The 14,967-nt window shown below is 42.3% G+C and overlaps 2 protein-coding genes across 51 annotated transcripts in view; both read left to right on the top strand.

Moving 5' to 3' along the window:
- Positions 1 to 14,967, top strand: part of TTN (titin) — a 239,446-nt gene that overhangs the window by 31,707 nt on the left and 192,772 nt on the right. For all 50 annotated transcript variants that reach the window (XM_038142803.1, XM_038142798.1, XM_038142790.1 and 47 more), the window contains 5 exons: positions 93 to 324; positions 888 to 1,172; positions 1,261 to 1,386; positions 3,437 to 3,625; positions 7,885 to 7,941. In XM_038142803.1, coding sequence (XP_037998731.1) covers positions 93 to 324; positions 888 to 1,172; positions 1,261 to 1,386; positions 3,437 to 3,625; positions 7,885 to 7,941 — 889 coding nt within the window. The remainder of the gene's footprint in view (positions 1 to 92; positions 325 to 887; positions 1,173 to 1,260; positions 1,387 to 3,436; positions 3,626 to 7,884; positions 7,942 to 14,967) is intronic.
- On the top strand, positions 4,539 to 7,878 carry LOC119703253 (myopalladin-like). Its single transcript, XM_038142838.1, has 2 exons — positions 4,539 to 5,866; positions 6,933 to 7,878. Exons 1-2 carry the CDS (start codon positions 5,248 to 5,250, stop codon positions 7,562 to 7,564), a joined length of 1,251 nt encoding a protein of 416 aa, XP_037998766.1. The 5' UTR covers positions 4,539 to 5,247; the 3' UTR covers positions 7,565 to 7,878.

Below are 14,967 nucleotides of genomic sequence, written 5' to 3'. Positions count from 1 at the left end.
GAATCGTAAGGTCAGAACCTTCACCCAAGAAACTGGAAAGTGAGACCAGAGGAAAAACCAATACTACTTCTATTATTTATTCTTTTTCAAAGGTTATTGAGAGACAAAGAGCTGAAATTGAATTTGAAGTCAATGAAGATGACATTGAACCACAGTGGTACAAGGATGGTATTGAGATCAACTTCCAATATGAGGAAAGATACAAGTATGTGGTGGAAAGAAGAGTCCATCGAATGAGCATCTTTGAAACCACTTACTCTGACGCTGGGGAATATACTTTTGTTGCAGGACGGAATAGGAGTTCTGTTATTCTTTATGTGAATGGTATGTGGCCCCACAACCAATGTTTTGACTCTATTTATTACTCAGTGGTTTTCTGATTTTTATATGGTTTCTCTGGAATTCTTACTCTTCAAAGAAAAAAATTTCAAAGAGATCGTTTGGAACACTACCCAAATCCTCATGTACATAGATGTTTTTTGCCCTATTGAAGTAGCTGGCTAGTGGATGAAAATACCATAGCAGTTCTTTTCCTATGGTATTTACTTAGGCCAGAAAATTGAGTCTAAATAAAACTACTTTGTTCATTTGGATAGGTATGCCTTTCCAGAGAGATCAACCTAACAATTCTTGGACACATTTTGCCAGAAACACTTACGCCAACACAGCTAATTACGTTAAGGCACTTGCTGCAAAATCATTCCCCCTGTATCAAGGATGAGGGCAAATTTTCATAGACACAAAAGATTAGGAATAATAAGGGTTTGTTTTGCTTGTTTAATTCATTGCAAATAGTTTTCAATCACTAATAATATCAATAATGAGATTTCTCTCTTTCCGTCTTTCTCCTATCTCTCTTTGCCACCTCACTTTCCTGCAATTTTCAGCTCCAGAGCCACCCCAGATTATTCGGGAGCTAGAGCCAACTACTGTGGAGTCTGGCAAACCTGCCCGCTTTTGTGCTATTGTATCAGGCAAACCCCAGCCCAAAATTTCCTGGTACAAAGATGATCAACAGCTTTCTCCAGGTTTCAAGTGCAAATTTCTTCATGATGCACAAGAATATACTCTATTGCTGATTGAAACTTTCCCTGAAGATGAAGCAGTGTACACCTGTGAAGCAAAAAATGACTATGGAGTAGCTACAACTTCAGCTTCACTTTCAGTCGAAAGTGAGTTTCCCATGCTCTTAACAACGTTTGTGAAATGAAATTTTCATTCTTCATCTTTAAAAATCACTTTTTTTCTCTTTTTATTTAGTCCCAGAAGTTGTCTCTCCCGAGCTAGAAATGCCAGTGTATCCACCTGCTGTCATAATACCACTACGTGATACTGTTACATCTGAGGGACATTCTGCTTGTTTTCAGTGCAGAGTTACTGGAACAGGTGGGTTTAATGACATCCTATTCATCTCTCCATCTCTCAAAATTTTTCATCTTGAACTTAGAAAAAAATTCAGCAATATATTTGCTAGGATCAGTATTCCCCTAGAAGTACATTTGATACACACACACAGCCAAGTGTTACTGACAAGTTTCAGTTAAGCACGTCAAAGCATGGAAGTTTTGAACTGCCATAAACATATTAAGGGTTTCTAAAAAGATCTGTTTATCATAATTTCTCATAGTTTATCTTTGGAAACTTCTCAACATTTTAAATGCTACATGATCTTGGAAAACTCTATCAGTGAGTAAGATGCAGACTTTCATGGGAGAAAAGCAGTACTGCATCAAATGAACATGAATTTCTGAAGACACACACTGCCATGTCCTTAACTACACTAACTGACTGGAACTGTAACTCAAACTTTCTCCTAATATTTCTAAGTATCATTCTGCAAACACTAAACTCTGTTTACTTTCTTTATCCTAGCATAAGTGTTTGCTAATTGTCCTTTTAAGTGTAGATTTTACTTAAATAAGTTTTTTTATTTATATACATAGAATGTCACTCTGCAATTAAACTTTCTTCTTCCTTAACACACAGTCAAATAAAGCTACTTTTCTCCACTTAGCAAATGGCCTTGAGGATGACTACTAGTGAAATATTCACATAGTAAACTGCAGAGTAAGATCCAGTTCACAACCCAAAGAATTTAAAATTATTACTATTTCAAGACAAACAAAACTCTAAATTAAATAAATTATCCTATGTGACAGCTCTATAAAAATCAATATAAATTGGTTATACACATATATATGCAAATATATATCATTTGCATCACCATCCCTTGAAATGAAACTCCAGTTATTTTTTTTTAAAAAAAGCTTTAGAACAAATCTGATTCTGCTTCAGAAAATATATGTCAGAAATACTGGCCCACCCTTTCTGCAGTCCATGCTAGTGTAATTTTTTTTTAATAGAACTGTACTTTTGTGAATGTAGAAGCTGCATTTTCACAGAATATAAGGATCCTTTCATCAAGATCGCCCATCGTAGAATCACTTAGGTGAGAAAAGACCTCAAAGATCATCAAGTCCAACTATTAACCCAGAACGGCCAAGTCCAGAAATAAACCATGTCCCTAACTGCCAAATCTACATGGCTTTTAATACCTCCAGGGACTGTGACTCTACCACTTCACTGGTAGAAGCCTGTTCTGATGCTTGACAACCCTTGCAATGAAGACATTTTTCCTATTGAAAATCTCCTTTATGGAATACTCTATCCAAATGCATTTGCATACCGCTCACTTGTGTTATAAAAACCTTTTATATTATGTTAGGTAACACATGATTGCAAGTATGGTTGTTTATTGGTAGGCATTGTGCAACTGGCTATTGAAAACACTCTTCTGATAACAGTAATAGCACACTGCTTGAGTAACAACATATGGTTGATGATGTAGTACAGTGACAGATGGAGAGAAAAAGCTAAAATCTGCTTTAATTCACTCCTATGTCTACAAGAATCTGTACAAGTAATACACTTTATATAGGAATATATAAATCTTTCTTGAGAAATATGGCAAGTAATATTTGCAACAAAAAGAGGGAAGGTGCTGTGCTTAGCAGAAGAATGATCTGTTTTAATTTCTTAACCTGACTAGCTCAAGCTAGATATTTTATAGCCTGTTTAATCATGCAACTGTAGCAAAATCACATTTTAAAAAAGATACTTTCTCTGACTTTACCCACACCAAAATATTTTTAAATTTTACACTAACAGAGTCAAGGAAGAATGATTTTTACTCAATAATATATCAGCACCAGAATCAGTTTTCCCATACAAATATTTCCAGTGCACAAATCAAAACCTAAAGCAACAAGTAGATCACCTTCCATGCAGCATACTTTACCAGAATAATACAAGGCACATTAAAATTTAGATGTTTGAGTTTAATACTTTTGAAAGATATAAATATAAAAATAGCATTTACTTGCTAGTGTAATATCATAACTTAGACCTTTTTGTTTTCTATCTTTTGCCTGAGCAGATCTGAAAGTGTCTTGGTACAGCAAAGAGAAGGAGATCAAGCCATCACGTTTTTTTAGAATGACTCAATTTGAAGACACTTACCAGCTGGAGATTGCTGAAGCTTATCCAGAGGATGAAGGGATCTACACCTTCGTGGCGAGTAATTCTGTAGGCCAAGTGACCAGCACTGCCACCTTGAAGTTAGAAGGTACACTGTGCCATTAAAGAAGTTGTCTTGTTCAGGTTATGTTCCAATAATCATCTTACTATACACTGATACTGATATGTGAGTTGTTGTCTGTCATGTTGTCTTTTAACTCAATTAATTGCCGCCATTTACAATGTCCACAGCATACATGTCTCCAAAATATATGTCATGAACAGAAAAATGTATTTCAAGTTTTTTCCACGTTCCATGTCCCCTTTTCATTTACTCCAGTCTTAGAATCTGTCATGCACCAAAGATTGTTTAAACCTTCTTTCTAATGGACGTTTTTTTGCTTACACATTCTTTGATTTGCCTTGTGAAGACAATCTAGTAGTTTTTGTATAAAATAAATTACTTTGAAAGTTTTGAAAAACATCTCAAACAGAGGTATGTAACAGGTACTCGGGCAACTGAAAATACATACTTTACATTCATATGAAGTAATGAAACATTGATTAAAATTTTAGAGCAGAAACACTGTTTGGAGAATTTACTGTTCTATATTGGTCTTGATATTATTTAACCATAAATATTTTGTTTCCTTTTTGCAATATATTTTATAAATGATGAATGAAAATAATTCATGCTGTTAAGTTGCGAGTTAGGAAAAAAACTTGAATGAGAGAGAAAATTCATTGTAGTGTAGGGTAAGAAATTAAAAGTTGGCATGCTTCTTTTCAGGATTTAAAAATGTTGAAGAAGTTACATCAGAGTCCCCTTGGCATGTTTCTTCATCTGTTTCACTTAAGGAGGAATCTGTTGGCCAAAAGCCCACCTTTATCCAGCCTATTTCAAGCTGCAGGGTATGCAGCGGGGAATCAGTCAGATTTCAAGCTAGAGTCTCTGGCAGGCCCAAACCAAAAATCCAGTGGTTTCATAATCAACAACTCATGTTGCCAAAAAAAGACTTAGTTTTCCACTTTGATGAGTCTACAGGCACAGCTATACTGATAATAGTAGATGCTTTCTTAGAGCATGCTGGCCAATACTCTTGCAAGGCAAGAAATAGTGCTGGAGAAACAACATGTACAGCTACACTTACAGTGACTGCAGAAGGTAAAGCCCCATTTTTACTTCAAAGGGATTCAATTTGTTGCATACCACACTTTCATGCTGTTACTAATTTTTTCCTTGTTTCACACCTTTTCTTTCCCACCTAACTTTAATAGTACCCTCAATAACCCAGCCACTCTCATTTCTTGTCTTTAAGCTGTAACATTTGGAAATTTTCAAGTTTGCATCTTAATATAGGTCAAAGAATAGAAATGATTTAATGAAGGCATTCAGGATTTTAAAACAAGTGGCTTAATGATCTTTATAGTAGTGATTGAGGTATTTCCGTAGGAAAGATAAAAAAGAAAGTACCTCCTTTAAAAGTGCTGTAAGTTTCCAATACCAAAAATGGACCACTTTGGTGAAAGAAGAAACAAGCACCAACTGAGTATCAACTGCATGACTAGCTTAGGCATCACTTGTCATTCATACATGTGAATGGATAACTTCTGTGTCAACAGAGTAGTACGTCTAGCATGCTGTGTTTTCAAATGAAGATCATTCATTTTCATCCTCCATGCTGTTTGATTTTGTTCAGAGCATAGCCCAGTAAAGTTCTTTAGATACTAATGTTGTTGTTTTTGTTACTTGATTACACAGTGCAAGCCCTAGATAGGCAAAGTTCTGGGAAAGACGTAAAAGAGTCTATCCGGTCACAGTCTATATCAGAATTCCATGTTTCTCCTCTCACAAAGAAGAACATTGAATCTTATCAAAAAGAATTTAAATCAGTGCAACAACCATCACAGGAATTGCGTGTACAGGTTTTTGAAAGTGTATCAGAAATATCAGAAAGCTTGACAATGAAGGCTACATCAGTTGAAGAAATTAAAGCTGTGCACACCTCAGTCCTTTCTCAAACATCTCAGAGCACCAAAATCTCTATGACGACCTCTCAAGAAAAGAAAGATGTCCCTCCAAAGATTCTCTTGCAACTCAGAGACCTAACTGTGAAATGTGGCGACACTGCTCAGTTCATATGTGCCCTAGAAAATGAATTCTATGAGTTTCTTTGGGCCCATGAAGGTAAAAAGATAGAATCATCTGAAAAATTGAAGATATCACAAAATGGAAATGTTCTTCTGCTTACAATCCTAAATGCCCAGCTGTCAGATCAAGGACTGTACAGTTGTACTGTGTATAATGACTATGGAGGGACAACAACTTCAGCAATACTAACAGTCAAAGGTGGTTATCTGACTTTTAACATTATCACTTACTTTTTGCAGCTTCATTATAACTGCCTAGAGCTCACTCATATTACCTTTATTATCAGTATTTAATTGAGAAAGCTCTAATAATAATGCTCTGGGGTTTTTCCTCCACATTTACAGCTCTATTCATATGTGACATGTGCATACTGGGAAGTTGGTAATGTAACTTTGTGCCTCTTCCCATAAAGTCACAGATGTCTCAGGCTTTTTATTCCTCATACCCTTCATGACATGCAGTGAGATGTAAAGCAAAACAGGCTTGTAGGAATTTTTATATTTTGTTAATTCCTGAAGCCGGAGTTTAAGGGAGAAAAGAATGCCAGATGCAATTTTGAATTAGATACCAGGTCATTTCTAACTCCAGCATGTTTCCAACAAATCCAAGATTCCAATTCCAAAGTTAGCAATATAAATTAATGTACTTGAAAGGATTAATGGGTGCAAGTATTGTATTGCTGCAATACTGAACCGTCTTCCACTTTTCACTCTTCCTAATATATAAATCTTTACTTTTTGCTTAAACTCCTTCTACCTCTTCCTAACATCCATATATTAAAATGTTAGTAGTATTACCATTAGTGAAGACCCAAAAATGTATTATCACGACAGGTGATTGTCTGATGAGTTCAAGGGAATCAAGACCAGAAAACTAAGATGAATAATGAAAAAGGTATTGACCCTGTTGATCTGGCTCTTAATTACTGAAATTTCTTTCTTCATTATAGAGCTGCTAAAAGCACTTTACATAATCTTCTGCTGCTACTTTCCAAATTAAGACTCTAAATTAGAAGCAAAGATGTGCTTTTTTTTTAGTTGCCGTGGATGAAGACTTGGTCCCATGAAAGACCCTAGAACTAGCCTAACAGGAATAGAGCTCTTAAATGTGCCATCACTCATGTTTAATAGCACTGTTTTAGCACTAATATACAGCATATTCTATCAATACTAATTACTGGGGTTTCTCCCCATAAGTATAAGGATGTTTTTTATTCCTGCAAAACATCTGACCTAATCCTTTTCCTAACTTTATTCTTACCTAGCAAAAGAAGCGCAAGCCAAAGCAGTAACAAAAATTACTCTTGAATCAGATTCTAAAAGCTTTAAAGCAGCCAAAGATTGTCAGTTTAAAGCATCTGAAGTTAAGCAAGAATCTTCAAAGAAAACCTCAAGCTTGTTTATATCCACATCCCAAAGACCACATGAAACTGAGAAGCAAAGAAACAGAGTATACTATCCTGATGTTGTGCCATGTGAAGACATCACAGAAACTGACGCCAAAGCACCAGAGTTTCTTGAAACTCTGCCTTCAGAAACCACTGTAAAAGAAGGAGATGATGTGTTTCTCTTTTGCATAATGAAAGGTGTGCCTACACCTTGCGTAGTCTGGCTGTGCAATCAGCTAATAGTTGAGGAGTCTGCACTGTGCTCCGTAAAACACGATGGGCCACTGTGCAGTTTAAGATTGTTGAAAGTTGGTCAGGACCACGAGGGTATATACAAGTGCAGAATAGTTAACCCTGCAGGACAAGCCGAGTGCAGCACCCATCTGAAAGTGACAGGTTGGCAACTGCATGTTCCTTCCAAGTATCAATTCCTCATGCATAGCATCATAATTGCATTCCACCATATTCATTCCCTAGGAGATGATAAAGAAGGAGAAGTATCTCATTAGTCTGTGGATTGTTGAATGTTTTCTTCAGGGATTTACAGCATGATAAAGGCATGTTGTTTTAGAAACTTTCCCCCGCCCTGCAAAAAGAAAGCAAATCTTTCAGGAAAATGTATATTGCAAACAAGTTTGAAAATATTTGATTCATTTATTCTCAAAATTTATCAAGTGTTTTGATTGTTTGGCATGCATTTATGTGTGTGTGTGTGTACATGTAGATTTATGTCTATTTGCAAAACAGATTGGATGTTTTTACCATATAAAGTGTTGACTGGCACATTTAACAACCATAGCTCAAAAATATTTGTCTTTTTTTATTCTAGCTCCTGAAAAAATTGTTCATGAGAAGCTAGAGGAAGAGGTTGAAATGGAAGTGAAAGGTACAATAACCAATGAAAATAATTATTACCAGTAATTAGTATTGTTGTGAAAAGGTTTTATCAGCTTCCATGAAGTGTCTGATGGGGAAAGACACACTTTAAAGCATATTGGAACATGTTGCATGTTTGTTTTGATATGCAAAAGGTTACCTGCATTATGAGGTTATTTAAGTTTTAAAATATGTTTAAAACTTCAAATCTATACTTGTGCAGCCATATTTTTAACTTTTACTTCATGCTTTGCAGCTGTTCACCGAGCTCTTATACGTTCAATTTCCTTTTGAATGCATGGAATAGTTTACTTCAGAAGGAAGTTATACAAATCTTAATTGTATTACTTTTAAACAAGTTAGCAGCCTAACATTAATTGGTTCAATGGACACTATTGGATGGATAGATGAAGTATACTAGAGAGCATTTGTTGTTCAGGTTATTGAAAGCTACACATTCCCATTGATTCCTCGCACTTTTTTTTACATACATTAATTCATCATTATACATCTCTTACCCTGGCTTGCAGATAGCATACGTGATTCATGTTGCTTGCTTTTCCCCCCGTGCATAACACTGTGAAGTTAGTGGCTGTATTAGTTCGAATAAACGCCTTCTCATTTCATGTTACTTACTTTTTTAAAATATATTTCAAACTACTTTTTTCAATTGTTTGAACATATCTACAAACAGAGGGGTCAGAAAGGGCGTTTATTCTACTGTCTGCAAGTCAGGTAAGATATTCTTCTTTGCCACTCAAAGACACACAGCTTTTCCAGGCAACAAAAAACATATACGCAGAAGAACATGTTATTTTGAAATTCTTTTTTTGCTTGTTCAAGAAGAAATTTCCAGTCTGAAGAAAGAACAGACAACGAACGATTTTCGTGTCAATCTTTAAAACAGAGCAAGGCGTTGCGTTTATTCGAACAAATATGGTGAGTGAATTACTTTTTTTTCCTGGGTGTGTGATGAAATCTGTTGCATGCCCATTTTTTATTTCAATATATTGCTACTTTTTTACAACCAGGTGGTAGGCAGAGCGTGACATGTTGTAACCCAGTCTCCTTCTCTTGCAGAACAGCAGAGCGTGGACTTCGAGGGACACGGCACAGCGGCGGTGCTGGCTTGCCCCCAGAACCGTAAACCCATCTTCACACAGGGACTGAAGTGTAGGTCTGTCTTGGAGGGGGACCCTGCGTTCTTCCGGTGCAAGCTGGTGGCATGCCCAGCACCACACATGGCCTGGTTCCACAACAACCGGCCCGTCCTGCAGGACTGCCGCAAGGTGATTCGCAGCGAGAGCACGGAGCACACGCACTGCGCCAGCCTGGAGCTGCGGGACGTGCGGGAGCACGACGCTGGCAGCTACAGGGTATTTGCCATTAACAGTGAGGGCTCGGCCGAGTCCACCGCCTCCCTGCTGGTGGCACGCAGAGGGGAGCGGCGGGGCCCGGCTCCGGCCGGGAATGCAGAGTGGATGCGGCAGAGCTGGGGGTGCCTGCTGCAGCAGCGGCGGGAGGAGCGCCTGCGGGTGGTGCTCCGCTGCACCGGCTCCCCCTTTGACAAGGGGCAGGAGGCTGAGCCTGGGGACCTCTCACCGGCCCGGGGCATGGTACGAACCATCCGCTTCCAGAGCCTGCCGCTCGGGGGGCCGTGCCGCCCAGGGCTGGAGCTCGGTAGGGAGCACAGGGGCACGGTGGCTAATGCTGAGGAGCTGCTGGATGAGGAGATCCGCTGGAAGCTGCAGAAGCTGCGGGAAGCAAAGAGGGCAGCGCTGAAAAAGAAGCAGGAATTCCTCATGTCCACGCCCCAGGAGGCACCTCCTGGGAAGCCCAGCCCACTTAAGGTGGCTGCCAAAATGGTTGGCTCAAAGCCTCTCACAGTGCAGGTAGTGAAGCAGTACTCCAGGTCCAAGGACCTGGGAGAGAGATGGCAGGTGCAAGGTGGGCTCCTGGAGCCCTGCCCACCCCTCTTTGTGCAGGAGATCAAGCCCCAGGAAGCTGTTGAGGGACAAAGATGCGCTTTCTCCTGCCTCTTCCATGGGCGCCCACAGCCCACTGTCACTTGGTACAACAACGACAAGCCCGTGGGGCGCATCCAGGGCACTGCTGTTCACACCACAGGGTGCTGCTCCACACTGACCTTCCCATCTGTGCTCCCACAGCATGGTGGCACTGTCACCTGTGTGATCTTCAACCCACTGGGCACAGTCAGCACCTCAGCGGGACTCCATGTGAGGCAGCGAATGCCGGCCCATAAGTACACAAAGAAGGAAAAAGTGGAGATGAAAGTGGAGGAGAAGAAAGAGGTAAAGGAGGAAAAAAGGGAGAAAGAGAAGAAGAAAGAGGAGAAAATGAAGGAGGAGGAGGAAGAAGTTGGTCAGGTCTTTGCAGCAGAGAAGAAACTGCCAAGTGCAGTTCCAGACTCAGACTTGCTGTCGTTACCTGTGGAAATCAAAATCACTGCCCCCACTCCAACACCAGAGCAAGACACAGAGATGAGAGAGATCCCACGACTCTCTTCAGAGCGGGCTGCTCCCACCATAAAGCACAAATTTAAGTTTTCATTTGATATGGGAAATGAACCACCCCAAATTGTGACAGAAGCCCCAGCACATATTCATTGCTGTGAAGGAGAGGAAGTGGTGTTGGAGTGTGCTGTGTCTGGGCAGCCCCCACCAGTTGTGAGCTGGTCCTTGAATGGCCAGAGCCTCTCTGTCAGTGAGAGACTGAGGTTCGAAGAGGGCAAGAATGGCACGTACCGCTTATACCTTCAAGAGGTCTCTGTCACAGACGCTGGGCGATACTGCTGTGTGGCCACAAACGTGGCTGGAACAGCACAGACTGCCTCTGAGCTGACAGTGCAGCCCAGGGCACCCAAGCTGTATAGCAAGGGGGAAGGCACTGAGGAACTGCCTGCCATGGACCATGTTCTGCACCTCCAAGGCCTCAGCATATTTGGTAAGGATGAAGAAGAACAAATTGCATGCCCCAAGGAGGAAGAAGCCCACCTACCCTGGTCCCTGAGATTGTCTCCACATCCTGGTGAGCAGTTGGAAGATTGTGAGGAAACATCTCACATCAGGGAAAGTGAGATGGAGGAAACAGTGGTGCTGGATATCACAGAAGTTTATGCAAGGCAAGAAGTGGGCAATACGGAGGAAAGGGTGAGTTATACTGATGGTATTTCTGAGATGAGGCAGAACAGGGGGAAAGCTGTCTCTGAGGAACACAGCTTTGGAATTGATACCACTGAATTGCACCCTACTATATCCAGGGAAGGATGTGAATTAGTGGCCAAGGACTCAGGTCACTTTTCTGAGGAGCTGGAGCCTGAAGGAGGCAAGGTGCTACCACATACAGATACTCTGTCCTGGGACATCTTGAAGTCACCATTTGTGGAAGTGCAAGAACAAACACATGCTCCTGAGCAGTCTGCTCTGGCAGGGAAGGGGAAGGATTTATCATTTGTGGAAGTGCAAGAACAAATACATGCTCCTGAGCAATCTGGTCTGGCAGGGAAGGGGAAGGATTTATCATTTGTGGAAGTGCAAGAACAAACACATGCTCCTGAGCAGTTTGCTCTGGCAGGGAAGGGGAAGGATTTATCATTTGTGGAAGTGCAAGAACAAATACATGCTCCTGAGCAGTCTGCTCTGGCAGGGAAGGGGAAGGATTTATCATTTGTGGAAGTGCAAGAACAAATACATGCTCCTGAGCAGTCTGCTCTGGCAGGGAAGGGGAAGGATTTATCATTTGTGGAAGTGCAAGAACAAATACATGCCCCTGAGCAGCCTGCTCTTGCAAAAGAAGGTAAGGATTTCCTATTTATGGAAGTGCAAGGGCAAACACGTGCCCCTGAGCAGTCTGCTTTGGCAAAGGAGTGTAAGGTTTCAAAATTTTTCATTCCTCTATCACCTGTGGTGCAAGACAGAAGTGATGTCTGCCCAGAGTGTGATGCCCCTGCCGGGGAGGCAGTGACTCCTGATGTGCCTCTAGTGGAAGAGCCAAGTGTGCCCCACATGCAGGACCACATTGCAAGCACCCCCACAAAAGAGGAGTTTGGCTTTTGTGAATTCTATGCAGGAGAGCATCAGGAGGAACAGGACAAAGAGCAAGAGAGATCAGTTGGTATTGAACAGGACATTAAAGCTGATGATAATCTTTGTAAAGAAGACGTGATTGATGATGGTGATGCCACACACTGGAAAATACAAAGTGACAGGCAAATGCTGCAAGAAATGGAGTCTGATGCATGCAACCCTTCTTTGAATCTAATCCCTACTCCTCCTGGCATAGAAAACTCAGGTCAGGTTTTTACTGAGAAAGCTGAAGAAGTGGAAGAAGTGCATTTCAGAGAGCAGCTGTTGCCCTCTGAGCCTGATACTGAGATCATATTTGATCTGAAGAAGTTTGCACAGCCTTTCCCAGCTGCAGAGACTGTGCACACAGAACAGGCACAAACCCCCACAGCATTGGAAAGTGTGGAGGTCATCACTGGGATCATCTCTCCAGTGCACCAACGTGATGTGCTTGAAGGAGAGATGTCTCTGAGTGAGGAGCTGCGTCAGAGCTACAGGATGCAGCAGGAAGAGGTCGATGCCCAGGAAGAGGAAGAGCCAAGAGAAATCACAACAGCTGATTTGCAAACACCTAATGGGGACTTTGGCAGTGTCAGGATATCTGCTGAAGAGGGACATTCTGCTGAAGAAGTTCAGGATTTAAAGATGAGTGTCTGTGGAGAGGACTCACTTCAAGAAAAAACTAATGAATTTCTAGTGGAGCCCACACCAGGTTTCCAAAGAGGAGTTCAGGAAACACATGTGTGGGAGAGTGGGGAACGACTGGAGACCATAGACTCCCAGAGCGACAGCTTCATTATGGACTTGAAAAAAGCTGCACATGAAAAGAAACCTCAGTCTGGGCATCAGGCTGAGGAAGATGGTGATTCTGGGACAGAAAAGTTCTTTGAGCCAGGAAGGAGCAGCTTCACCTGTGAGATGGAAAGCGCAGATTCCCCTGAGGAGATGCTCAGAGACATCCAGCAGGAGCCAAACATAACCAAGGGCTTCTCTTTTGGGAAACTCGTACTTGGTTTAGTAATGGATAATCCTGTGGCACAGAAGGAGCAAAGGAAGGAGTCTTGGGACAAGAAGAGGACTCCCACTGAGGAAGCCTCTGAGAATAGCCTGGATGGAGAAGAAATGTGGGAGGATACTTCTGCAGGTCCAGAGCCCAGTGCTGTTCAAATCTCAGAGCTGGAGCCTGATTTGTCCCTGGCCAATTATTTAAGATCCACTGGGATATATGAAACTCCAACTCTCAAAGGCAGAGTTCAGAAGGAGCAGCAAGAAACTATAACTTCATTGGAAGTGGAGGAGGTTACCTTCAGCACAGTTTATGATTATTACAACAACCATCAGGAATTTGCCCGGCCCTTCTCTCCTGAGTCAGAAATGTCTATAGAGCTGGAGAGCGGGAGCAGAGAAGAGTCACCTGATTCAGACCGCTTCTACACACCTCCCTCCTCCGTGGAAATCTTTGAAACTGCTTCATCAGCATCCTACCACACGCCGCTCAGCACACCCGAGCGCTACTCCACACCGTCCGAGGGCTCAGGGTACAGCACGCCACCTGAGCGCTACTCCACACCGTCCGAGGGCTCAGTGTATAGCATGGCCCCTGAGTACTACTCCTCACCTTTCGAGAGTTCAAAATGCAACACACCCTCAGAGCAATATTTCACACCCTTTGAGGGACCCTACTCTGCATCAGGGGACAGCACGCCACCAGAACGCTACCGGACACCCACTGGGGAGTATATGGATGCCCTGACCATGCTCCCCCTCTGTGAGAGGAGGCATCAGACTCCAGACCTGCCCCAGTCAAATGGGTTTATGACCCCCTGTGAAGCCCTGGAGCCATCAGGCAGGGACATGCCACCAGCATTCCTCAAGGCATTGAGCGGGAGGAGGTTGTATGAGGGCAGCACACTGATGTTTGTGGTTGAGGTGGTGGGTGTGCCCAAGCCAGGAGTCAAGTGGTATCATAATAAGTCTTTGCTGGAGCTGGATGAGAGAGTGCAAATAGAGAAGGATGGGGACAAATATGTTCTGGAAATCGTTAATGTCCGGAAAGCTGATGAAGGACAGTATCTGTGCCATGCAGTGAACATTGTCGGGGAAGCTAAAAGCATTGCAGAGGTGGAGGTTTTGCCTGAAGATGGGCGGTCACTGGCACTGCCACCCCCTGTCACCCACCAGCATGTTATACACTTTGACATGGAGCCAAACACATCTTCGCGGTCCCCTTCACCACAGGAAATCCTCCTGGAAGTGGAGCTGGATGAAAATGAAGTGAAAGAGTTTGAGAAGCAGGTCAAAATCATAACCAGTCCTGAGTTTAGCCCAGACAAGAAGAGCATGGTGGTTTCTCTAGATGTACTTCCACTTGCCTTGTTAGAACAAGCTGCAGGCTTCGCAGCAGGGGAGAATGAGGATGTAAAAATTGATTTCCAAGTAACTGAAATGCCTCCACGCTTTGCTGTGCCCATTACAGATATCAAGGTGACAGAAGGCTTGGATGCAGTTTTTGAGTGTGTTGTAACAGGTACTCCTGTCCCAGTAGTTCAGTGGTTCAGAGGTGACACATGTGCGACACCTGGCACAGGGAAGTATGTTGTGAGTCAGAAGGAGGGACTTCACAGTCTGAAGGTCAAAACTGTAGGACCTTCTGATAGTGGCTTGTATCGCTGTCAGGCAACTAATAGGCTGGGAGAAGCAACGTGCAAAGGCTCCCTTGTGGTCATGGCTCAGCAGGAAGCAAATGCAGTGAGCAGTGAGACAGTGACCGGCTGTGAACCTCACAGGTCTCGGAAGTGTGACTTGCTTTTGAGTACGACTGTGAGCCCGGGTGACCAGTCAGAAATAGAGCTGGAATTTGAGTTTGAGCCGCACAGAGATGACTCAGAAAAAGCAATCCAACTGCTCGCAGTGACTCAAAAAGAGCAGGAAGTGGAAGGGCAGAAGCGTGT

Source organism: Motacilla alba, chromosome 7 (assembly GCF_015832195.1).
Source record: "Motacilla alba alba isolate MOTALB_02 chromosome 7, Motacilla_alba_V1.0_pri, whole genome shotgun sequence".
Lineage (NCBI taxonomy): Eukaryota > Metazoa > Chordata > Aves > Passeriformes > Motacillidae > Motacilla > Motacilla alba.
This window is presented reverse-complemented; position numbering and strand designations above follow the sequence as displayed.